Genomic DNA, 26586 nt, shown 5'->3' on the forward strand with positions numbered 1-26586 from the left:
TTTATCCCTTCTTTAACCGATCTTTTCGTTTGTTGGACCCCATAAGGTTGCCCCTAGGGCAAGGAAGGAGCATATAACGCCTTGCCGCATTTGCGCATCATCAGGGAGCCGCATGTGGCCCTAGCGGGAAAAAATTATTGCTACCCTATTAAAAGTTTTTTCAAAAATTTACTTTATTATTAATGAAAAAATACAAAACTGAATGAGAACTACATTTTACCCAAAGGCAACGGGATTGTTACCATTTTTTTACAAGTTTTTTCATTTTATTGAGAATATTTTCAAACGGATTTGCCTCATCGATGTTTATGCATGTGTTTGGTTTTCCCCTTAAGACCCTTATGAAAAACCCATAGGGCAATCCTCACCACTTTTTTGGTGGGATTTTCATAAGGAATCTACGGGGAAATCCCTACACTATTGAGTTTTTGAGTTTTTCAAGTTAAAGATTTGAACACATTCCGTATACAAAAAAGCAGAAATGTTAAAAGTTCCTCATTCGTTTTTTAATCTTCTTTTGTCAAGGAAATAATTCTCTAAGAATTTTATGATCATATGTATCCCTGATAGTTTTCCAGAAAAAATCGATAATTTTATATTTGAAACCTTATATCAGTAGAAAAGGCTTTTAATTTTGAATCGAATGGTATCATTTAATACGGGTCATTTCATTAAAAAAAAGTTAGTTGTTTTTTAAGATTGTCAAAAGTAGGTTTCGATATTTCCGGCTCTGAATACCGAACAAATTTTTCTCATAGCAGAAAAGGTACAGTAATTTATGCCAAAACGAACTGTCTAACTCGCAGGTTTTTTGCTTTTATGGTTTAGATGCTATTTGGTGTTATCCAAAGAAATTTTTTTCAAAAACAGTTGAATATCTCAAAAACTACTGCAGATAGATGCAGGTAACTGTTAACAAAGTCGAACTAAAATTAAACAAGGAAACCAAAAATGTAAAAATATACAGGATTAAAAAAAAACAAAGTTAGGTAGCGTCCAGAAAAAATGGAGTACCCTGTATGACTTAAACATTTTCTGTATATACGAGGGTGGATTGATAAGTTTCCGGCCTAACCAAGAGATGACGCCACTAGGCCTACCTTGAGGTGACATTCTATAGTACCATCCTTGGATAGCTTGTAGCTATAGTTTCAGCCCGATCTCCTTGCTAGTGTAGGTTTGACAGCACGCTGAACAAGACGCCTCTGTGGTTTTCGTAAAAATGGAAAAGCAGGAAAATCGTGCTGTCATCAAATACTTTTATTTGAAGGGGTTAACGCCGAAGGAAATTAAAAAAGAGATGGACTCAACACTGGGGACATCCTCCCCGTCATATTCAACCGTTAAGCAGTGGGTTTCCGAGTTTAAAAAGGGTCGTGTGAGCACCTCTGATGGGCCTCGCTCAGGACGCCCCGTTGAGGTCACAACTCCAGATATGATCGAAAAAATTCATCAAATAGTGCTGGGAGACCGCAGATTGAAAGTGCGTGAGATAGCTGAGACCTGTAAGATGTCATATGAACGTGTGCAACATATTTTGCACCAACATTTGCATATGGAAAAGCTCTGTGCAAGATGGGTGCCGCGTTTGCTAACAGTCGACCAAAAATTGATTCGAAAAAACATTTCTACCGCAAATTTGTCATTGTATAAGCGTAATCCAAGCGAATTTTTGCGTCGATTCGTAACCGTTGACGAAACGTGGGTCCACCACTACACTCCTGAAACCAAAGAACAGTCTAAACAGTGGATTGGACCAGGGGAACCAACTCCAAAGAAGGCAAAAACAATTTTTTCGGCGAACAAGGTTATGGCTACTGTTTTTTGGGATGCAAGAGGTATTATATACATTGATTACCTTGCAAAGGGTAATACTATCACTGGTCAATACTACGCAGACTTATTGCAACGTTTGAGCCACGAGGTGAAAATTAAACGACCTCATCTGGCGAAGAAAAAAATCTTGTTTCATCACGATAACGCACCAGCGCACACGTCAATCGTTGCGACGGCTAAAATCAACGATCTAAAGTTTGAATTGATGCCGCACCCTCCTTACTCTCCAGACCTAGCCCCGAGTGACTATTTTCTGTTCCCTAATCTCAAAAAATGGCTTGGCGGTAAGAGATTTGCGGACAATGAAGAAGTAATCGAAGCTGTAAATGGTTATTTTGAGGAGCTTGACGAATCAGTCTATAGAGATGGCATTAATAGACTGGAACACCGCTATGAGAAATGTATCAGCCTTGGAGGAGATTATGTTGAGAAATAAAAAAAAAAAATTTTTAAAAACCTTGTTTTTCTTGGTCAGGCCGGAAACTTATCAATCCACCCTCGTACACCATGATTCTACACCATTTTTGTAAAAACATTTCTTTATTAAAAGTATAATAACATAATTATGGACGGAATCGTCTTAGGCGGAGCACCCTGTATAAAGGAAATACTAAAATAGAAGTTTTTTGTTTGTCTCCCGGGTTGTTTTTTTTGTTCAGGAAATAATAATTTAGGACTTTTTCGATTGTTTTTGTAAAGGAGATAAAGAAGAGTTAACAGAGATAAAAGTTTCTCGTTTATTTTTAGTCCACTTTCAGTTAAATCAGATCGAAGTGACAGAGAACAATACTTGCAGAAAAAAGTTAACGTAATGGAGACCGAAATACAGTCTCTCAAAGAAAAATTAAACGATCAAATTTTGCAAAACGAAAGTCACAAATTGTTGGTAGCCGAGGACTTTGATAAATGGAAAAAGCAAAAATATTGGCAACAGAAAGCGGAAAAGTTGAAAAATAAACTAAAAGAGAAAGAAACTGAGTTGGAGAAACTTCAGCAAACTTGTTCCGGTTACCGAATCCTAATTGAGAGATTTGAAAAAGAAAAGTATGCGTTAGAGAGTAAGACGAAAAATCTTCAGCACGGAACTATTGTTGGTGATTATTTGAAAGTGGACGAGTTACGAAAGGAAAATGCAAAATTGAAGAACGACATGGACAATTTGAAAGCGAAACTTCATATGCAACAGCATCATTCAGGAGCTCTTGGGGCTGCCATGATGCAAGAAAAATTGGAGGCACAAGAAAGGAAGATTGCTGTCCTAGAATTGACTTCTAAGGTAAATTATCATTTATTTTTAAAAATTTCTCCATACTATCTGTTTATTTCTTTAATATATTATACTACTAACTGGGCCTGAGGGAATTCCTGCTCGGAGTTTAGTTTGTAATTATAAAAGTCACTAATGCTGTTCTGATTCCGTTCTAATCTTTATAAAGGTCCATTCGAGATATTAGTGAAAGTTTAGGATATTATCTCCACATATAAACTTACAAACTTTAACTCTTTATAAGATGTGTTAGTATAGATAAAAATCACGTATGATAGCAGTGACGTACAGAAGAGGAAATAGGATACTTTTTATCCACAAAAAGCACTATTCCCGAGGAATAGAAAAAAATTAATTTTATGTAGTCGTCGATGATTGAAAATTGACACGTATTTAGAACATCAACGGGGGTGAGGGTACTTTTATACAGTCCTGTTTTCTCCTGTTCTTTCTAATACCTCTTCATTTATAACCTTCTCTATCCACGGTATCCTCATCATTCACCTGTAACACCACATTTCGAACGCTTCTAACCTTTTCTTTTCCGCCGCGCCCATCATCTATGTTTCGCACCCGTACAGCGCCGCGCTCCAAACATACAACTTTAACAATCTTGTTCGAATTTCTAAGTTAATCGTTAGCGAGCCTAGAAGTGACTTCTTTTTATTGAAGGACAATCGACCTTGCACTATCCTCTGCTTTATATACCTATTACTCCTTCCGTCCTGACATATCTGGCTTCCTAAATACTTTCTTCTAATCTTCCATCTCCTATCTTTATATCCCTTCTTTCCCTACTTTTTCTTCCCTTGCATACCAGAATTTTTGTTTTACTTTTATTTATATTCATACAATAGTGTTTTGCCAATATCGCTTCCATTTTATTTAAAGCTATCTCTAACTCCTCGTTGCTAGATGTTAATACTGCTGTATCATCTGGAAATCTAAGGATACTAACCTTTTGCCCCTGATATCTATCCCTACAGTTGTACTGTCTTTAATGATGTTGATCGCGTCTTCAATGTATAAATTAAACAGTAGCGGTGACGGTGTGCATCCTTGTCTGATTACCTTTTATCGAGAAAAAAGTTCCCTAGGGATAGAAAAATTATTTTTATGTGGTCATCGTTGATCTTTGACACGTATTTAGGACATCAACGTGAGCGAAGCCGCGGGTAAAACCTTGTTAAAAGGCATTTTATTTATCCACAAATCCATTAAAATATTTATAAAGTGCATCTACAATATTAATTTACTGTTGTTAAATTCAACCAAATACCACTCTGTGGTGTAGTGATTATTCCTTGTGTCTCCATCACTAATGGAAGAGGCGTTTTAGGACTTAAAGTGAAATTGAAATTCTTTAAAATCATTGACAGTCCAACTTTAACTTGGATCATGGCAAATCGTAGACCTAAAATCATAATTCATAATAAATATATCTACCATGCGTACTTTTCCTTTATAATTACTTTTAATTAGTTTTTCCAGTTTACTACCTACCGATAAAACAGTAAGAAAAAGGAACTTGGCAATTGCCTGATTGGTTAGAGTCATTAATTTATAAATGTATCATTTCTACCTTTCAAATTTTACAAGATTTTTTTAAATATAAATGACTTGTTATTTTAGAAGTTTCATGGAAGAAATGCCTCTATATATTTTAGGGTTCGGTAATTACTTTTTATCACGGTATATATAAATAAAATACCTATGCAAATTCGGGGACCATCTCCAAATGGAATGTAAGTGGAGTCCTTTATGCTCGACTTTCTCTCGTCGTCAAATCTGTTGGGATCAAATACGTCAGGATCAGGGAAGTAATCAGGGTCTCTTTGAAGCGCTAAAGCTGGTATTAATACCGATAATCCTTCCTCTATAATTACATCAGTCTCTGGGACTTGGTAGTCCTTTGTACATTTCCTCAGATAAACCGGAGCTGGCGGATGTTTTCGTAACGTTTCTATAATTTGTTGCATTCGTTCAGTTAAACGTAACACTTCAGTAGTACAAAGAAATCGTAATTGACTTAAATTAGAGTTCAATACTATAATGGGAATTAATTTTTATCACTGTAAATAACCTCAATTTAATGAGGAAAAATTGTTGCCGCTGTCACGCCCTCGCCGGGAATTGAACCCGGGTTCTTGGCTGTACACACCATTGCTATACCACTAAGCTACGAGAAGTGATTGTAACAATAATGATACATACCTTACTATGATCGTCAAAATAATGTATAATCATTATTAATACTGATACATTTGCAGCATTTGTTTTTGAGATTATCTGCAGTGGTAAAAATTAATTTACTTTAACGTATTGAAATTAACCCTATAACAATTCTTCTAAATGCTTTGTTTGACTGTTAGATTCATTCGAATTTTGATTTACATGTACCAGCCACTTAAATGCGTACAATTTTGTTACCTGCAACGATCTTATCCAAATAATGCATCTCCATTAACGCATCGTAAGTTAATACATTTCCGAAATCATTCATGACTTTTTTGACTTCTTCCCTGGCTTGATATTGAATATCTCGATTCTGTGCCATTTCGAATAATGCAAAGCTCATCGTGGTAGCTGTGGTTTCGAAACCGGCCAAGAAAAAAATGAATGCTTGGGCTGCCGCTTCATTCATGGTCAACGAAGTGCCCGGGGCTGGTTTGATCTCAGCCTGTAGCTTCTCGTCATCATCGACTTTGCCGTTGTTTTTCAACTGAATCAACAGTTGTAAGAAATCCTTTCTCGTTATATTATTTTTTTCACGATAAGTGACAGTTTCTTCTACAACTTCCTTAAAGAATTTGGTCACATTTGAGGGGAATATGCCGAGTTTTAATAGTTTTGCGAGCCAAGAGAAACTCCTGATGACGGTGACTCTAAAAGCGTCTCCAGCCGTTTGGGTGAACGCTCTTTTTCCCATTTCTCGGAACTGAGTGTTCGGATTTTTCATCGTGTTACATTCAAGACCGAATGCGGTGGACCCAATGACATCAGTCGTGAAACGGGCTAAAATATCTTTAATTTCAACTTCCTCACCTTTCAGGGCCTTGCTTTCGAGGAGACTTGTCATTTGAGCGCTGCAGTTCACAAAGGTCTGGAACATGTACTTAAGTTTCCCGGAGGTAAACGTTGGAGTCAATTTGGCACGTAAATTTCTCCACTTGGGCCCACTCAGGGAGAATAAATGGGCACTTAAGGGGTCGTTTATTTCGTCGTAGTATATTCCGCGATCGTCGAAATGGTTGAAATCTTTTATAAGGATGTTTTTAACAAGACTTGGATCCAGAGCTACAAACACTTTTCGACTAAAAAAATATACTCCCACAAAGCGATGACCTTTTGACTTATATTCGTTGTATATTTCTTTGACTTTATCACCCAAATTTTGCTGACGTAATATCACAGATCTCATGGTACCGAAAGGGAAGAACGGTGGTGGCCCCGCAACACCTCTCGATTTCCAATAATTATGAGCGCGTTTAAAATATGTGTAAATTAAAACGAAGATCGTGAAGACAAGCGCAAATATTTCGATATGCATTTTGGCTATTAGGAATTTAACACTTTCTTTTGTTTAATTTGATTGTTTGCGTTATCACTTCGCGAATAGCTGCGAGATCATCCTGTTGTTTTACACCTTTTTAACTAAAAAAGTAACAAGCAGTCACTATTCTGTATAAAGATCCAATGCACGCGGACTTGTTCACTATAACCCGTTATTACTTTCGTTTAAGGTTTTGTTAGGTATTAAGTGTATACCACCTGTGAGTGTATGAACGGTGAAACTTTTCTGCGAGATGCTGTTTATAGGTCAGTGACACCGGTTATAAACAAAATATCAAATAATAATTGTATGTGCTACGATGTTTATCGTAGAAAGTGGCATAAATTTAGTTAAAAATTGGTTTCTTAGGAGAAATTAAAATACGTATATAACATTAATATAGTTTACGCAATGGCTTTCCATTTTTTGTTATATAATTCATGAATACAATGATATTTAATGAATTCTTACAATTTCGGAGTTATCGTGCCTAAATGGAATATTTTCTATACGGTTTTTATTATAATAACTTTTCAGGCACCGGCAGATGTCAGATCGGAAGTGGAACGTCTCCAAAGTATAGTTTCAAATTTACAAAAAGTCAATTGTAGCCTTGAAGCTGAAAATCTCGAAAAGAAGTTGGACTTGGAGAAGTATGACAGAGAAGTACCGCAGTTCAAAGACCGAATACAATATTTAGAAAAGTAAGATAAAATACTTCAACAAAGATACATTTTTACAAAACAAGGAAACTTGTTTTTGGTGAGGTAACGTACGATTCTGAACTTTATCACGACTAGAATTTTGAGTGGTGCAGGTAGGGTCCCTAAGTGGATAACCTACTACCCCTTGTGGACCCCATAAGGTTGCCCCTAGGGCAAGGAAGGAGCATATAACGCCTTGCCGCATTTGCGCATCATCAGGGAGCCGCATGTGGCCCTAGCGGGAAAAAATTATTGCTACCCTATTAAAAGTTTTTTCAAAAATATATCTACCATGCGTACTTTTCCTTTATAATTACTTTTAATTAGTTTTTCCAGTTTACTACCTACCGATAAAACAGTAAGAAAAAGGAACTTGGCAATTGCCTGATTGGTTAGAGTCATTAATTTATAAATGTATCATTTCTACCTTTCAAANTGCCCCTAGGGCAAGGAAGGAGCATATAACGCCTTGCCGCATTTGCGCATCATCAGGGAGCCGCATGTGGCCCTAGCGGGAAAAAATTATTGCTACCCTATTAAAAGTTTTTTCAAAAATTTACTTTATTATTAATGAAAAAATACAAAACTGAATGAGAACTACATTTTACCCAAAGGCAACGGGATTGTTACCATTTTTTTACAAGTTTTTTCATTTTATTGAGAATATTTTCAAACGGATTTGCCTCATCGATGTTTATGCATGTGTTTGGTTTTCCCCTTAAGACCCTTATGAAAAACCCATAGGGCAATCCTCACCACTTTTTTGGTGGGATTTTCATAAGGAATCTACGGGGAAATCCCTACATTGGAATGCTCCTCATTAGCCACATGAGGCCTGCACGCTACGTGGGACATACCCCTTATTAATTCTAGTCGGGATGGAATCTATTTTCTTGAAATGGATTTACTCTGAATTTATTATAGTTCACACATAATCAAATTTTGACAAAAACGAAATAGTAACAATAAATAACAAGTTCTTTTAACATAGATTTGTAACTGATTTTCCTTTGAACTTTATTTTTAGTTTATTAAGTTTGTCATTGATGTTTCAGTTATGTGGAAGTGTTAAAAGAAGAAAATTCAAAACAAGCAGTTACAGGCGCTAGTGATCAAAGTAACGAAACTGTAAATACTAAAAAAATTGCTGAGATGGAAAGAACTATTTTTGTGTTAAAAAGAGTTGTTGAAAAGTTACAGGTAGAAAATAAACGTTTAATGAGTAAAGACAAGACTTGTTCTGCTCGTGGATTTTCGGTAAGTTCAATTATACTATTGCAGAAAATAAAAAAATAATAAAGCACGCAAGAAACCCTTTACTAGGATCTTAAGACGACCTTTATTAGTTTTCGACGATTTCGTTTTGTGCAGAAGATACAAGAGTATCAATAAGCAATTTACTTTACACAGTATCTAACACGTTTTATACACTCATTTTTTGATTAGTTTATATCACCGATTGCATGTCTTTAATCGATTGGAATTGGATAGTCACTAAGGTTCGTGGTATTTTCTGAAACTTCTCGTAAAATTCTTTTAACGTACGAGTGTGCGGGGCGTATCGGCCTTCAGTAGCGTCATGTGGTTATGGCCGTATCGATCGTAGCCTGCGGTATTCGCTTATAACGTACGAGTGTGCCGGGCGTTTGGCTTTCAGTAGTGTCATATGGTTATGGCCGTATCGATCGTAGCCTGCGGTATTCGCTTATAACAAATTAACATCAGTTTAAATTAAATTTTATCAGCCACACCGACAATATAATTATTTGAATTTTTGTTTTGTGCACATTGGCAAGACATAAACCTACCGAAAATTTCGATGTTTACGTTTTAAAATACTAATAATAGTTGATGTTTACTGTGCTTTTTGATTGTGAATACTCTTGATCAAGTAGAGGCATAGATTGATAGATTAATGAAGTTTTCTCTAATGTTTACTAGCTTGCTCCAGAAAAGTTGAAATCAGATCTTGTTCGTTTACGGGATCAAGCGATCGAATCAACAAAAAAAATAGCAAACTTGGAGAAAGACTTAGAAATTGCTCGAGACAAAATCAAACTGCTGGAGAACGGCGAAGAACTTTCGCAAATTAAGTCTGAACTTAACCAAAAAATTGCCCTTTTAGATAAGGTGAAAGTCGTTCTTTGTCGAGCGGCTACTAAAGAAAAGGCCCTAATGGAAGAAGTATTTGTTCTATAATTGTACGTTTTTTCCTAACTTTTTAACTGTCACTAAACTTTTTAGATTTTGTTGTTAAAACAGGAAAAAACTTCTTTATCTCCTAATAGTGAAAATGACAATGGAGGAGGCAAAATAGATGGTAATGAAGATGTTGAAAAATTACTTTCATAATATAATTCCACTTATGTGTTAAAAGTACGAGATTTTTTTTTAAAGTTTTACAAAATAACGTGAGCTCTGTTTACGTCTAATATTTTTATATACATACATTATGTTTTGTACCGATTTTTATTTTTGTGAATTTGATAATTTGATACGTTTGATAAATAAAAAAATTTAAGAAAAATTGTTCGTTTTTACGTTTCTACTGTTACATAGTATCCTTAAATTCATATTTGGATCACTGAATCACATCTAAATTATTTATTTAAAGCTGCAAGCTTACACTGTTAGTAGGTCAATTAGGGATCGTTTAAACAACGAAATTAATAAATATAAATAAATAGTGAAGTCAAGAGTCGCAAGTCGAATTCAAGATCATAAAGGTGCAGAGTGGTGAGACGGCTTCTCGTCTTCACTCATCCTCTGATAATTTTCTTTTCATTTCTACATTCCCAAATTATCTAATAAGGCAGGCTAAAATTATTATTATATTGTTAAATTATTAATTAACTATAGTTAAACTGGTGACCAGTCATTCTAAATCATTCTAAATGGTATTCAGTATTACATTAAAGTGGTTATCTCCCAACAAATAAACATATAAATTCGTTTCTTTGTGACATGGTGGAATAATTATATTGCTAAATAAATATAATTATAATTATTATAATTGCAATCGTTTATTTATGGCAAGGTGAAGACGCTAAAGAAATAAACATAAAAATTCGCTTTATTATGATATTATTTATACTAAAAGGTGGTTAAAGGTATTTGCAGGAATTCTCCTATAAGTACCATGTCGTATTTTTCAAGAGATGCCCTATGATGCTTTTTTTGCACTATGATATTATTAACACTGCCGTTACGAAATATTAATAAATAAATAAACATTAAACATATTTTTTTCGAATAGTTAAGGACACAAGACAAACATTGTTGAAGAAGTAATTTAATAATATAATGGCAAACGTATACATATCAATATTCTTTTTAAATGAAAAACAAACTTACGATTAGAATGATCATTTCCACAGATTTTTCCAGATATATATAAAAAGGTAGCCTTTAGGCTTTCACGGCTGGCGTACATGGATTTTTGATGTTCCAGACGTTTTGTCGTTCTTCGCCGATGGCATCATCAGTAAGTCACGACTCAGCAAGCGAAGAACGTCTGGAACATCCAAAGTCCATGGATTTGGCAAAACAGTTCGGAAGAAACTACCGCATCAAATGATACAGCATCTAACTGATTCATTCTTCGTAGTTATTATAAGAGAACGTACCCATAGTACGTGACCATTCTTTACAATTGTTTACCCCCGACTACGGGTCGTCACCACCGGGAAGCGGCCAAGACCCGTAGTAATTCACAAATATGGTTTTAAATCATTTTTTGCTGAGTGTTTTAAAAATAGCTCGAAAAAGCACGAGGTTTCGAGAATCTAACCACCCCTATCCCTGTAACCAACCATGGCATTTTCAAAGAGCCCCTTGCCCCCTCGACGGGTCACGTAGTATGGGTACGTTTCTTAATGTATGTCGCTAAATAGTTGATCTAGTACTAAAATATCATACAGAAATTTTCATTCTGTTGGAGGTTTGTATGTAAAAAGCAATTTTAATTGTCAGTTGTTCTAAAATATTTTTAAAAATCGATACTTAAGTTATATATCCAACCAAGCATTTATGTTTAGAATACTGCAGGTTGTCTTCCCTGAATTCGAAAGATCAAACATGTAAGTTACTGATTTTTTTGATAAATTCATTTCTCGGTCATATAGGGTAGGAACTCCTACATTAATAAAAACAAAACGAGAATATCATTAAAAAAAACATCCTTCTGCTAAATTCCTTTTTTTATTACTCAATTTATTTATGTACCTATATATGAATTAATTTTTTAATTAATTAAACATTCAAATGGTAGGTAATAAATACTATGTCGTAGATGTTAAAAAAGGTATTGAATCGGCCGGAAATCGATCCCGGGCTGTTTGCCACGCCTGATAAGAAATAGTTCTAATTAAACAATTTTACGTTTTCAATTGCTTCAAACTCTTAAAAGTTGAAGTTAATTTACTCGTTAAAGCTAGAATACATGAAATGCATCTACGTTATTTAATTTGAGACGTGAAATTGTAAATAAAAATTACTTCTATTTACCTTCTAGTTTGTTCATTTGCAACGTATTACTTAGACGAGTTGCTGTCTCTTTAAATTAGTTTTCATGTACGACAATGCACTATTTACAAGAGTATTATTGTTTATTTATTTTTCCATTTGCAGTATTATAAAAGTACATACTATTATCACTGATGTTGTGAATCTACAACTTTCGTTTGATAATATCCAGTGAAATTAAAATCTTTGCATACATTACGTTCAGTTGTAGGTACATGAATAATAATGTTGTTTTGTTTAATTATTATCATGATAAGACATTAATGATGCACGCATGTGTGATGAGGTCAAAATGATTTGAAAAATTGTTGGTACTGTTTCTGTATTTATTGGTTGTTTGTGTATGTAGCTTGAATTATGTTGCAAAAGAATTCAATCTGTGTGAAAATTTTAAAGGGTGTTTTAAAAAGTAAAGATGGTGAATGTCGGAAAATACTACGACGCAATGCGCACTTTTCATTTTACCCTGAGAAACCACCTTCAGGTAAGCCTTTAATGCGTATTTTACTTTATAAATTGTTTATACATTCAAGTAAACATGAAATTGTTACTTGGCCTATACGACGTAAAGTGGGTTGCCTATGTTTATACTCCGATTCAAGAAAATTATCGGAAGTGAAAGAATATTTTACCATGTTATTTTTAACAACTTTTACTTATGTGTATGAGATGACCCATTAAATAGGTAATTAAATAACAATGTCAGTGTGGTCGTTTTTTCGGCGTTTTGAAATACACGGGTTGATTGAACGCAGGATTGTCAAGCTTATAATCGAATGTTGTTTAATTTTAGATATTTCTTATTCTTCACAATATCACCTTTTGTTTTGAATGGAGGCTAGGGGCCTTTTGTATCTACGAAGCCCTGGGCCGAAGCTCATAAAGCCCTTAAGTAGATCCGCCCTCGAAAAAGTTGAAAAGTTAAAGTGAAAATAAATATATGGCCGAAGGGGTTTCAATAACCTTCGCAATTAAGATAATATTGTATTAATTTTAATTGCTATTACTATTTCAATCTAATCGTAAATAAGAAGTTGAATAATTCCATCGATACAGATTACTGTTTAAACAAAATAAATAATTTATCCATATAATTTAGAAACATTTGTATAACATGATAACCGTGAATATATGCAGAGAAAGAAATGTCTACGGTGTTCTGTTTATGATAACAGTTACCTACGTATTTGAAATTGATGATAAAATAAATTTGTTCCATTTTTCTGAATACGTACACAGAACATTTTGGGGGATAACCAACCGATACAGTTTTGGTTAACTTCAAGAAATATTCATTGAACTTGGATTAATGATTAAGCAATTTTATGCAAAATTCAGACCTGTAATCCTTCCTAATCCTTGAATTAAGAGCTCAATTTTTGGGGAAAATTAAAATAATTTTTTTGAAATAACTTATGTACGTGTTCCTGTTTTGGAGACTGTATTTACTTGGTAGTAGTGAATGCAAGATCTTTTAAACCCGAAGTAGTGCTATTATTTTAATTAAATAGACCTTTTTTTATTTTTTTACAAAACATCACATGCTTTGAATAACTATCTATATGTCCTATGTTTCATATTTTACAAATCGTACGATAAAAGGAGCCTGTGATAAAAGAAAACTACGGGAAGGTTCCGGAATTAATCAAGAACATTCTGTAACATGACTGTAAATAGGTTTTAATATTCGACGGAAGATAAGAGCCAGTTTTTAAGCGCAAATCCAACACTGACAGTTATTTAAACCATCATCATCTCATCACCATCATCATTATAATCACATCAACATCATCAGATCCTTATCCCGAAGACACCCATGTACTCATCTTCCTATTATGAGTAAATATTGGAATTTCCCAAAAACTGGAGCAGCATACACCTCTACTTCAACCTCTACTTTTACCCTTTTAACTTCTAAGTGTTTCTTCGTCTAGTACGTGTCTAACTAGACTGTTGTGTTTCTATCTTTCCTATTTCTTATTAACTTGTTCTGCTACCCTTTCGAATACCTCGTCGTTTTTAACCCAGCTTTTTCTTCTCCACAGTATCCACGATTTACCCTCATGTGCCCCAATGAAGCACTATATTATCGTACATTTTATTGTGGATTTGGTATTTATTTCATTTTTTATATTAGCTCTCTTGGTCGGATGTGGGATATTAGATATATGTGTTAATATCAATAATTTGGTTTCTCTTTTTTTGTTCTTACAATTACTTTTTAGGATCAACGACGAAAATGAACATGTTTCAAGCAATAAACAACGCTCTAGATATAACTTTAAGAACTGACGAAAGTGCGTTAGTGTTTGGCGAAGACGTAGCATTTGGTGGCGTTTTCAGGTGTACGGTAGACCTACAGAAGAAATACGGGAAGTCTCGCGTTTTTAATACTCCGCTCTGCGAACAGGGAATAATAGGATTCGGCATAGGGGCTGCAGCCTCCGGTGCGACATCTGTAGCGGAAATTCAATTTGCTGATTACATCTTTCCTGCTTTTGATCAGGTAAGACACCGACTGAGGGAAAATAAAATACACCCACGCGAGATTTTCATATTGTCGTTACAAGAACAGCGACTAACTAAGCGAAAGAAAAAGCGTGGGGTAACACCTTTGTGATTGTGAATAAGTAAAGGATTCTCCACACCGACGCGAATGTTCCACTGCGCGACCTTGGCGGATGGTGGTGTATAGTTGGGACGTTCACAATTGGCATATAACCGAGCGGCATGGTCTAGAGGTTTAGACCATTGCTTAGCATTCGGGAGGACGCCGGTTCGATTCCAGGTCCGTCTGCCTTGGTCCAAGTTTTTCTGTGGCTTCCTTGGATCATTTAGGCAAATGCTGGGGCAGTAATAATCCTCAGATAATTTTTCATTCTCTTCTGTCTTCATTTCGTCCGTCTCAACTTTCTCAACCGAACCACGACCCACCCATTCCCACGATTCCTGAAAGTAGGCTGAAGAGGGCCTTCCGCCCTATCTTCCGGCACAGTCCGGAGGGACTGCCCGCCCACCAGCATTACTGACTGGTGGGAATGAAACACCCAAAAGTTTTTTTTTTCTAGAGGTTTAGACCATTGGTTAGCATTCGGGAGGACGCCGGTTCGATTCCAGGTTCGTCTGCCTTGGTCCAAGTTTTTCTGTGACTTCCTTGGATCACTTAGGTAAATGCTGGGGCAGTAATATTCCACAGATAATCTTTCACTCTCTTCTGTTTTCATTTTGTCTGTCTCAACTTTCTCATCCGAACCACCACCCACCCATTCCCACGATTCCTGAAAGCAGGCTGAAGAGAGCCTTCCTCCCTACCTTCCGGCATAATCCGGAGGGACTGCCCGCCCACCAGCATTACTGGCTGGTGGGAATGAAACACCCAAAAGTTTTGAAGTTTTTTTTGAATTGGCATAATCCACAATAAAACTGTTTTATTTATTTTCTTCTGTCAACTTACTAACTAACCTAGAACAGTTGCTGACAAAACGTCTACTCGCGATAGACGTTATAGGGAATATCGTAAACATAGAAAATAGATGTGAGGTGGGAATTGCAGCGGACACTAATAAAGAAAAAGGAATAATATTACGTCAGTTAATCTGTAACAGAAAAAGATGTAGACAAGCAGAATTTAAGCATGTTGCTTTAAAGAAAGTTCAACATTCTCAGGAATTTAGGAAAGCAAAAACGCTTGTTTAAAGATATAATTTCAATCAGGCAGTTTAGGATCTAACCAGCCTCTAACCACTGCGCTTACTATTATCTCTTTTCACTTTGCCTATACTACTATAAAGTATTTCTTAACTTAACAAGGGCGTGTTTGAAACGCAACAAATGACTACAGTCCCAAATTGAAACAAAAAAGAAGATACGTCCATTCCCACAGATAATTAATTGTGGACTTTGCTAATTTTGATCGTCATAACTGTACCAACGTGTTCATACTAATGGACACGGACATTGCCATTGGGAAGTGACGTTATCATGGCTGACTTTAGGTTGCAAATTTAAAATAAATATTTGTATCTTGAGTCAATTTAATAAATGTCTACTTTGAGTGAAATTTTTAACAAGCAGGTTCAAACAATATTAATTAAGTAATGGTGTTCGCCATCTGTTCTGCTAAATTTATGATTTTCATGAACTCATTGTCGTTTTCTATAATTACTAATAGATACTTGCTCAATTTCTTCATTTTCAGTAAGTACTAATTACATCAAAGCTTCTTCTTTATCAAAGGCAGGCATTGTCTGTATTGACTACCATTCCTGCCACGAAAGAATCGCACGTGTGTGAAACTAAAGTTTCACAGCCGCGCCGCAGCGAAAAATACGCATCGCTCAATTGTCGCGTCGGTGTGGCAGATCCTTAAACCTACCTAAATCTCATTTACAACGCGCCTATTCAAATTACATACATGGTAATTTTTGTTTTATTAATTTTTATGGTTAATATCTGAAATACGTTATTACTAATGAAAAGTGGCTGCAACTAATAATTTATAGGAAATTACTAAAATTGTTAGTGCAAATTTAGATTGACTAAATGACCTGTTTCTGTCGGAATTGCATACAGCGTGCTGATGAGATGCATGAAGATCGAAATTGCAATACACGACTGGCAGTTTCATTACAATACTGTCTGCTAAGAACTTTTTGATTGAAGCTTGAATTTTAGTGCAATTAATCCTTATACAATGGTATTAGACACTATAAATTGAGCTTTCAAGGTGAACTGCAGGTTACGAGTTTAATACATTATAAAAGAATGTCAAGGGTTAAGTGCTAGACACTAAAGGCATGGGTTATTGATGGTTCGTAAAATTATCTTTTAAAAAATATTTTTCTTTTTCCCAATTAGATTGTTAACGAAGCAGCTAAATATAGGTATAGAAGTGGCGGGGAATTTAATTGTGGAAGATTAACGATAAGGGCACCCTGTGGAGCTGTAGGGCACGGCGCTTTATATCATTCTCAAAGTCCAGAGGCTTATTTTGCCCATACACCTGGATTGAAAGTAAGTGAACCATTATTATAGTGGAATTCGCTTATAAGCAACAGGATCAGTGATAAACGAACCTTAAATCATATGTACAATAGTTCACTTATGGAGAAAATAATATATTTTTAATTAATTAGATACTTGTTAACTTTTGAAACGATGTAACATAACGTAAGTCGTATATATAGAGATCATTTTTAATGATACACCTCTTAATGGAAAGATTTATCAAGCTAGGATTGGTGGTGGTGTTGGTTCTGTATCAATAAAAAATCTTACTACCCTTTTGGGTCTGATTTATTTTTGAAATTTCGTTCTATGAAAAGAACAAAATACTGAGTCTAACTTTCAAATGAATTTAGGTATATTCAGTTCTTAAGTTTCATTAATGGTGTATTCTCGTTCAAAATTATTATCATGATTATATTTATATATANGTTTGTTCAATGTAAAATGTTGTCTAATAGGTTAACGAAAGAATAATTTTTGTTTATTTACTAAACCAATTATTGAAAACCATCTATAAAATAATCAAAAGCATTCTAGCTACTAAAATTTTATCAAAAGCATGAAGTTTTCTGGAAAAAGAGATACGAAATAGTCCTCACGGGAGACTTTAGTTTAAATTACCGAAACTAATTATTTAAGGTAGTAATTCCACGAGGTCCCATAAAGGCCAAAGGACTACTGCTGTCCTGCATTAGGGATCCAAACCCTTGCCTCGTTTTGGAACCGAAGATTTTGTACAGAGCCGCCGTGGAAGAAGTACCTAGCGGTGATTATGGTACATTAATTGGAAAAGCTGACGTTGTACAAGAAGGTAAAGTTGCTAATGCATAATTAAATAGTTTGTTATTCTCATTTACCTTTTTATGATATATTGCCAGTTGTCTCAGCCTTTTGCTTCCTTGATAATGACCTTTGCAACATTGTAAGTATGTCATAATAAAAAGTTTTTTACCATTTATGGGCATGTGGTATAGGTATGCAACATGAATATGTACAAAACTTTTACTGAAGTAGTTAAAAACAAAAATGCAACGTTCTTGTTTTACAAATTAGTTACAAAGTTAAATAGTACTATTATTATAAACGTATAAGTATATAATTATCTAAAATTGAAAATGTTTCTGTTCCTCAAGTGTTTTGATTTTGATATAAATCATTCAAAACTTTTCAATTCGATATAGGAATCTTCAAGTGGTAAACAATTGAGAGAAACCAATGAACTGCTTATTTACTTACATAAAGTACCTGAGTCATTGGTAAAAATTGAAAAAAGAAAACAAGTAAATAATCAACTTTCATATAGGATTCATTTGTGGTATTTCCAATCAGGTGAATCGTTAGTAAGGACTGAGTAAAAAAAATAGTATAACTTGTCAAGGAAGACTTACTTTCTTGCAGACTCAAATAGATCAGTTAATTGATTCTGATCAATTAAGTCACTATTCAATATATGCAGGCTTACCTTGTTGCAAACTCAAAAAGTCGAATCTCTGATGACAAATGTGAAAACAACTGAATAAATAACTAATCTTACCAGGCTTAGAGATTTTTCACACGGGCTACTACAGTTGCGCGATTTCTTGAAATCCGCTGTTTTAAATTAACGCTTCCACACTGACGTATTTTTAGTAGTTTGACAGACCGATGATAGACGATGTCGATGTCGAAAATTTCATAATTTCAAATACTGCATTTGGAATAGCTGCAGTGCAGAATATATAAGGAAGAGCATGGGAAGAAGAAATGACTGAAAAACTTTTCACATTTCGACGTAAATCTTTGAAAGATGTATAGAAATCTTTTTAACAATCGATTGCTGTTGTAAGGATCGACTCCATATTTCCAATTATTTAAATTCTTCTTCTCTTTTTTTAATTTATCAAAAGCGCTAATGAAGTAAATTCCTCTTCGTCTTTCTTCTCTGACTTCATTTTAATAACTGTTTCGTTAAATTTAAGTAGATACGTTACTATCCTTCGTTTAGTTTCTGTAGCGATGTTACCTTCAGTTGGACCGGCGCAAAGTAGAAAAGAACAGCACTAAGCCAGAAAAGAAAGGAGACAATTCTCGGCCAAACTGTTAACCGGTGAGGAGCGTATAATCCGTACAGTACTGCACGGAAAAATTGACCATTTTATCCACTACAATTGCATTGCTCAAATGTGCTGTTATTGGTACTATTTACTACTGAAAATATCAACGAGATGTTTATTTATATTTGAAGACATATTAAAGGCTTTAACGCTTGTTTTCGACTCGCACTATTATTCATGATTGTACAAAACTTTTGACTGGTACTGTATGCCATCGCGCATTCAAGACATTGGAAGGGGCAGATCGCTAGAGAAAGTAAATGAAGTATACATCGTCTAAAATAATATTGAAACCCCTGCAAAAATCGCTCTTTATACATACGAACTAGCAACTCTCGCGCTGTTGTAGCGTAACGGAAGCGATACAAAATATAGCTCGTGTGAAAAAGCTCTTATTTTGAAACTCAAATAGAGCGCATACATTTTCATTTATATACTGTATACATATAATTACCTACAGAAGTTTTTAATTGACTTCAACATTTTGAAGTTTATTATAAAAATACCAAGTTTTTTAGTTACTTCAAAGTGCTTCCTCTACTCCGATAAGAACTTTTAAGTAGTAAGTATTTCATCTGAAAGCATTACCAGATAGCTTCCTTTATAGACCGGATAATTGCGTGGGAGCTTTTTCACTAAAAGCTTCATAGCTTTCTCTAACTACCGCCCGTTCTACTCCACTTTGCTGTCACCCTTTTTTACTAACTTCCAGATCTTTCAATTAAATAAGTTCCAAAGCAGAAAGTGTACGAGTATGTACGTGTGATGGAGATAAGTACAAAGACTAACGATGAGTACATGTTTTCCTTTATTTGTGGTTAAAATTGGATATAAAAAGGTAGGAGTTAGGCTTTCACGGCCGACGTTATATGAATAAGGCTTAATTATCGTGGTCTAGAATTGTTTCCCCTTCGGTAAGGACAAAAAACAAAACTTTTGTGTGTTTCATTCCCACTAGCCACTAATGCTGTTGAGCGGGCAGTCCCTCCGGAGTGCGCCGGAAAGTAGAGAGGAAGATCCTCTTTAGTCTACTTTCAGGAATCGTAGAAATGGGTGGGTGAAAAAGATGAGACGGACGAAATGAAGACAGAAGAGAGTCAAGATTACCTGTGGAATATTACTGCCCCTGCATTTACCTAAGTGATTCAAGGAAATCACAGAAAAACTTGGACCGAGGCAGACGGACCCGGAATCTAACCTGCGCCAAGCAATGGTCTAAACATTAAGGCCATGCAGCTCGATCTTTGCTAAGGACGCCTACGGATTCGTTTATCTCTCTGCAACGAAGGATTTATGACTTTACTAGGTTCCCTGACGATAACATCCGTAGTAGTTGACGAAACGTGGGATAAACGATTCCGTCGATGTTCTCGCCAAAGGAAAAACAATCTTAGATTCCTTGACTACGACCATCAAGTCCAAATATCAAGAATTATTCAGATATCTTCTGTGCGGCTTTCTTGCATTTTTTCAGGATATTTTTCAATTTTCCTAATGCAAAATCCATCACCTTGATATGGGTATTAAGTGAAAGGGTTTGATGATTCCATAACAATACAACAGGCAATTTGACGCTAATAGACTTTTTAAAACTCAATTTTATATTACTTTCAAGTCTTCGCGGCTGCTTATCACTCCACACCATAATACTAATCCTTTCGAATATTTTGTAAAACATGTTTCATTTTAGGGAAGGATGTTACTTTAATTGGTTGGGGTACTCAATTTCATGTATTAATGGAAGTAGCTCAATTAGCAAAAGAGAAATTTGGGATTTCTTGTGAAGTCATCGATCTTGTATCGATTCTCCCATGGGACTTGGACACAGTTTGTAATGTAAGCAAAATCAATTAATCAAACTAAAAACATGAGGGATAAGAAAGTAATGAAATGTTTTTTAGTCGGTTAAAAAAACTGGACGAGTTCTGATCTCGCACGAAGCACCTTTGACCTCTGGTTTTGGAGCAGAAATTGCTGCTTGCATTCAGGTACGTCACAGAATATTTTAATTATACTTCATTTACTTTTTCTAGCGATGTGCCCCTTCTATTGCGCGCTGGCAAAATCGTAGGTAGGGAGAAAAAAGCTCATTATACTCTCGACTCTTGCTCATTAAATTTACCTTTTCATACAGTACCTGCCAAAAGTTTTGTTCAATTATGAATAGTAGTACGAGTCGAAAACAAGCGTTGTAGCCTTTAATATGTGTTCAAATATAAATAAACATCTCGTTGATATTTTCAGTAGTAATTGGTATCAATAACAGCACATTTGAGCAATGCAATTGTAGTGGATAAAATGGTCAATTTTCCGTGCAGTACTGTACGGATTATACGCTCCTCATCGGTTAAGAGTTCGGCCGAGAGTTGTATCCTTCCTTTTCTGGCCTAGTGCTGTTCTTTTCTATTTTGCGGCGGTCAAACTGAAGGTCACATCGCTACAGAAAGTAAACGAAGTATAACAATAAGTTCACGGATTTGCTATTCAGTAGAAATTGATCAACTTGAAAATGCAATAAAAAATACTTTAGCATGTTACATCTATTACCTACCCAAATCAGAAACTACGTAAGCAAATACACTTGGGATTGTGATACTAAAATTAAATTATTATTGTTGTGGGGAAATTATATACGTAAGCAAAAGTAAACAACTCTTTGAGAAAAAAGCGTGAAATTCAGATTGCCGTTTAAAGGGTATTTATGATTGATCGATTAGTGTTATTTATTGTTGTTAATAAAGCACTGAATTGCAAAATGGTATAAGCAAGATAAACTGGTAAGAAGCAAATATTTTTAAGATACATATCTTATTGCAATCTTTTATTTAGATGGTTTTGTTTTTGAAGTTGTTTGTAGGAGTGCATTTTTTTTTTTTCGTATTTTGTGATGACATAAATCATCAACATCTGTTTAAAGATTTTAACAAACAAGCGCTCGTAGAAATGGTATTAAAATGTTTAGTAGATTACGATACAAGTACCTACCTATCAAAATCTAATTCTCATAAAATAAGATTTGCGATAAGAGTATGTTAAGGGGGTCATGTTTTACTTATGTACTAGTTGAAACCATTCAAATTCGAACAGGTGGTGACCTAGGTATTGTGTACAAGACATTAATTGAATGTTCCCAGCCATACGAACGGGCCAGGGTTCTATTCCGGACCGATTTTATACTTTTTTAATCTGTACTTTATGTTTATTTATCTTTACTATTTTTTTACAATTACATCCACGAATAAAAATTCTTAATAACCATAAAGAAATGTTCATTACAAAACATCGGAAAATACGTTATTTATCTTAAAAATAAAATTGCCGCAAATTGAGTAATTTATTATTTAAATTCCAAGAAATTACGACGCATTACGTTTCTTTCTAGAAAATTTAACTTAGCTTTTTTTCAACTCATCCTTTTACGCTGTTTGAATTTTAAAACCGCAAATTATTCGAATTAAAACAAATAAACGGTTGCTAACGTAAGTTGCAAAATACGTACTACTCCTAAGTTAGCGACGAGTTACTTAACCCAACAGAATATTTAAAGTTAAGAACATTAAGAGGCCAAAATAGAATTATTCATTATCGACAACGATTACCTAAGGGTAATATTATTTATGTTTTTGCGTTGTTCGTGTCATTAGAGGTGTTTCCGAAATGCTATTAATTGAAATGTGCATCAAGGACATTTTGAAATAATAACTTTACATTACAATTATTGATTTCTTTAAATTATTATAGCAAAAAAAACAGTACATTACGAGATTACGACATAATTTATTGTACATTTATTTGTTTAATTCGATATGTTTTGCATTCGTAAATACGACACAATTAACACGTATTCAATCTGTAGTTGTTTATTTTAATNTCAGTTTTATTCATTCAGTCTCTCTGTGAGAGACTCGAATCTCTGAATTAACAATTTTATCGTTCGAGTCTCTCATACAGAGACTGTGAGAGATCCTTAAAAACACCTAGGCAATAACTGAGAGACTGTGAAGGACTGTGAGAGACGTTTTCAGAGACGCTGAAAGACTCTGAGAGACTGGAGAGAGACTGAAAATTTTTGTTCAGGGAATATCGGAATTTTATACAATTTCTGGAATTGGGGCTCCATACCGAAATCGCTCCAAAAATATTTTCATCAATTTCTGGTCGCTTCTGAGGGTTTAATGATCATATTTCAGACGGGGGAGACAATTTTTTTTTATTACAGCATACATCATAGGGTATATGGTGCATGTATAGCTATTTCTTCTTTTAATACTAATAAAAGAATTTTATGCAGTGACAACCGTGAGATAAGGATATTAAAAGCTTGCATAATTTTTAAAATCCCCCCCTTCCGCCCTCATCTGTTCTCGTACCTACAGTTTAGAATTGTGATTTCAATTTTGAAAAATTTAGAATGATCGAAAATCGATGAAAAAAATTTTGGAGCGATTTTCGCCTAGAGCCCCAATTCTGTATAATTACCAAATTTGTTTCAAAAATCACTTCAAATAAATAAAAATCATTCATATACGATTTTAAATTTTGCAAAACTTTTTGAAGGGGGTATAAACCTACACACAAGATATGTCAAAGTAGACCTTGGGCTATGCCTAATGTTTAATAGTAATTGTCATAAATAAATTGTTTAATTGTTTGATTATCATCTTAATGGACTGCGAATAAATATTTTCGTGAATATTTTGATAGTTTACGAATAGTCCGTGTTCGGTCAAGATCCGTCATTTTTGTAACTGAACATATCCACGTGGTTGACATAACAATACGTGACAAATTTTAATTAATGTCGGAAGACAATGCATTGATTGAATTAATAGGCAATCGTCTAGAGCTGCTATTTCGTATTATTTTACAAATCGGTTTAATAACCATCTCGTGAATGTACTTGAATTATGTGCTTGGCATTAATACAGTTGCCGTTTGAAATGTGTAATTTGTAAATTCAATCACGTTCTTCTTGAGTACCCAACAAAAAAAAATAAAACACTATCTGTTTGGATAAATGGCAAATCCGCAAAGTAAAACATTTTGTTTTCTCCCTTATCAGATTTTGTGGTTGTTTATGGGACTTTTTGGGTTGTTAATAACGAATAAGAATAAGAATTCACTTCTTAACTATGTATCACATCACAAATAAGTAGATATATAAGAAAATATAATTATGAGCGTATGGAAATTCTACTTCATGTGTTTAAAATGTGTGGGGTATTGGCGGGGCTTTTACTCCCCTACACCTATCGAAACGATGCGACAGTCGGCGACCAGATCTAAAACGAGATGGAAATCAAAGCGTAAGCATCCCACTGGAAGCTGCCGCTTCGACTGTAGGGGCGTGGGGCAAGATGACTTTTTGCCACAGGGTAGAACGGTTAATAAGGAATATTACCTGCAAGTTATGAATAAATAAATAATTTTTGAAAAAACAAAAAATTCGCGATACTTTTTGACAAGATTTCGTATGTCAATTGGCTACTCCATTTTAAAAGAAATTATTCTTAGCATTTTGCATGGTCGGTTAAATATTTTCCACATGTGTATGACGATTAATATTTTATATATCAATTTTAGCTTGGATTTAGTTTCCAATACTACATTCCCATTACTTTTTAATTATAAAATAGTCTTTCAGTTTAGAAAGGGTCATTTCGAAAATACATTACTAACACCTACGAAATGCTTAATTACTTATATTTATTACATTGCCTATGTTTTTATTTCAATCATAACAGGAAAACGTGTTGCTTTGTATCCTAGTGTATTCGTTTTCGACCTACTTCATTTATTATTTAAAAGCCTTTCTTATACTACTTAGGCCGTAGTAGCTAGACATTATTTCGCGATTCAGCTATAAAATTGTTGTTTGTTATAAAAGTTACTTGTTTTGGGTAGGCGGATATCGTCAAAAAATGTAATGAAAGGAAGTAATTGTAAAAAGAAATTTAAGAGGTTCTAGTTATACACTCAAAATTAAAAGAAACTAAATAATCGACATTTAAAAAAANTTTCTTCACTTCAGCAACATATAATTCTCTGTATGTTTCCTTATTTGCCTTTTTCACCCGTTTTAATTGGTAAAAAGACACTGATGTCAAAATAGTTTGTTTACCGTGAAAGATTAGAGTCAAAATAGGGTTGCAAATAATTTTATTGATGTAAAATGAACATCAATCATTTTATATCAAAATATTTATAACCCCATTTTGTTTCTGATCTTTTACACATTGTAATAAGAGAAAGAAATGAAATCCATAGTTACTTTAGCTTTGAGTTCATCTAATAAGTGGTCTTTCGAATCGTTTTCTAAGAATTTTGAATTATATGCATTTACGTATTACCACACCACACAATATCTTGTAGTTTTCAGTTTTAACAGGTGGCGTATATCAATTCGATATTGTTTTACGGGCTGTTTTGCCGTAATTCGTAAAATTTCGTATGTTGTTATTAAAGGTACGATAAGTGGTGATTTGGCAGGTGCTGATATCAACTTGGAACTTCGAAATTCCATAGACCATGACATTGAACCCGGAAAACAATATCAATCTAATATTTTAGATTATCCATTTCCAAGGAGTTTATAATTTTTTGGGCTCTCTTCAGTTAAAGAATTAGAAGGCATTCATGAAACGTCTCTTTGTCCCCTTTTTAAGCATAAAGTTTAAATACCCGGTACCCGAAACAAATGTATCTGCATTTCCACAAACATAACAAATCGGCATTTTACAAAATAATGCTTATTTCTAGGACATTCCAAAACATTTTCTAAACATTTGACTATTATGAGCTGTGCTTGTTTGTTTTTTAATGAATATTAAGAATCTTTTATTATTATAGAGGCGTACAGCCCAACCTTAAGCTGGACATAAATCATTCTTTATTGAAATCAAACTGTTCTATCACGGTCACATTTATAATTATTTATGAATTTTATATCGTTTTCTGATGTACCTGTACAACTTACGTAAATAATTTTAAATTTAAACTAAGTCGCATGTATGCAATGGGGTGTTTATATTCATCCATAGGTGGTTAAGAAAACTGCTTGTTAATATCACCAAGCAACCACGGAATTTAATTTCGATATATTGATTAAAAATTAAACACTTCCTCGAATGAAGTCTAAAACTTTCTTCAACGTTAATAACTCAGCATATGAAAGAGATAAAGGTCAAAGGTTTATTAAATTGTCTATTGCAAACCATCTAGGTACTTCAGTTGATGCAGAAATAGCAGATGAAATTGAGAATGTCAGACAATGTTTAAAAGGAATATTTATCCTTTTTCTAATTCAGTTTCATTGAAGATTAAAATAAATCATTCACATTCACAAATTTCATTATAAATTGTACTAAATATATGTTCGCATGTTTTATATTATAGCGTACAGCATCTCATCTTCTGTTTATAACATACTAGTGACCCGCCCCAACTTCACACGGGTGCAATGCTGATACTAAATATATTTTTGTTTTGTTTAGATTATTATCGAAAAGGGGATATCTTCAAAAGATACCCCCTGAACATACTAAATATACTACAGAATGTCTTCATATACAACATTCACAGTTTTTTTGTCATTAGACAATA

The 26586-nt window shown here is 34.3% G+C and overlaps 3 protein-coding genes across 3 annotated transcripts in view; 2 read left to right on the forward strand and 1 right to left on the reverse strand.

Annotated features, from left to right (window-relative positions):
• The window catches only part of LOC108733365 (centrosomal protein of 290 kDa-like), a 46195-nt gene extending 36380 nt beyond the window's left edge, over positions 1-9815 (forward strand). The window contains exons 13-17 of the mRNA XM_025973510.1: positions 2584-3112; positions 7194-7360; positions 8416-8617; positions 9302-9544; positions 9605-9815. Coding sequence (XP_025829295.1) covers positions 2584-3112; positions 7194-7360; positions 8416-8617; positions 9302-9544; positions 9605-9712 — 1249 coding nt within the window. The 3' untranslated portion in view covers positions 9713-9815. The remainder of the gene's footprint in view (positions 1-2583; positions 3113-7193; positions 7361-8415; positions 8618-9301; positions 9545-9604) is intronic.
• LOC108733421 (probable cytochrome P450 6a14) lies at positions 4317-6921 on the reverse strand. The gene is made up of 3 exons (XM_018464588.1): positions 5534-6921; positions 4815-5066; positions 4317-4517 (listed from the first exon to the last, which is right to left on the reverse strand). Exons 1-3 carry the CDS (start codon positions 6651-6653, stop codon positions 4351-4353), a joined length of 1539 nt encoding a protein of 512 aa, XP_018320090.1. The 5' UTR covers positions 6654-6921; the 3' UTR covers positions 4317-4350.
• Positions 9816-12089: 2274 nt separating the features above from the next.
• The window catches only part of LOC108733423 (2-oxoisovalerate dehydrogenase subunit beta, mitochondrial), an 18197-nt gene continuing 3700 nt past the window's right edge, over positions 12090-26586 (forward strand). The window contains exons 1-6 of the mRNA XM_025973516.1: positions 12090-12368; positions 14110-14390; positions 16742-16897; positions 17531-17702; positions 20675-20820; positions 20886-20972. Coding sequence (XP_025829301.1) covers positions 12242-12368; positions 14110-14390; positions 16742-16897; positions 17531-17702; positions 20675-20820; positions 20886-20972 — 969 coding nt within the window. The 5' untranslated portion in view covers positions 12090-12241. The remainder of the gene's footprint in view (positions 12369-14109; positions 14391-16741; positions 16898-17530; positions 17703-20674; positions 20821-20885; positions 20973-26586) is intronic.

Source organism: Agrilus planipennis, unplaced genomic scaffold (genome assembly GCF_000699045.2).
Source record: "Agrilus planipennis isolate EAB-ADULT unplaced genomic scaffold, Apla_2.0 scaffold49, whole genome shotgun sequence".
Classification (NCBI taxonomy): Eukaryota; Metazoa; Arthropoda; class Insecta; order Coleoptera; family Buprestidae; genus Agrilus; species Agrilus planipennis.

Bases quoted from the DNA above. Each gene is read 5' to 3' on its own strand.
- LOC108733421 (XM_018464588.1), bottom strand. From the start codon at position 6,653: ATGCATATCGAAATATTTGCGCTTGTCTTCACGATCTTCGTTTTAATT. The intron at 5,067-5,533 runs GTAACAAAATTG...AACAAATTATAG, and splicing joins TTTGGATAAGATCGTTGCAG to AAACGTTACGAAAACATCCG. The intron at 4,518-4,814 runs GTATTTTATTTA...TTATGATTTTAG, and splicing joins TGGTCCCCGAATTTGCATAG to GTCTACGATTTGCCATGATC.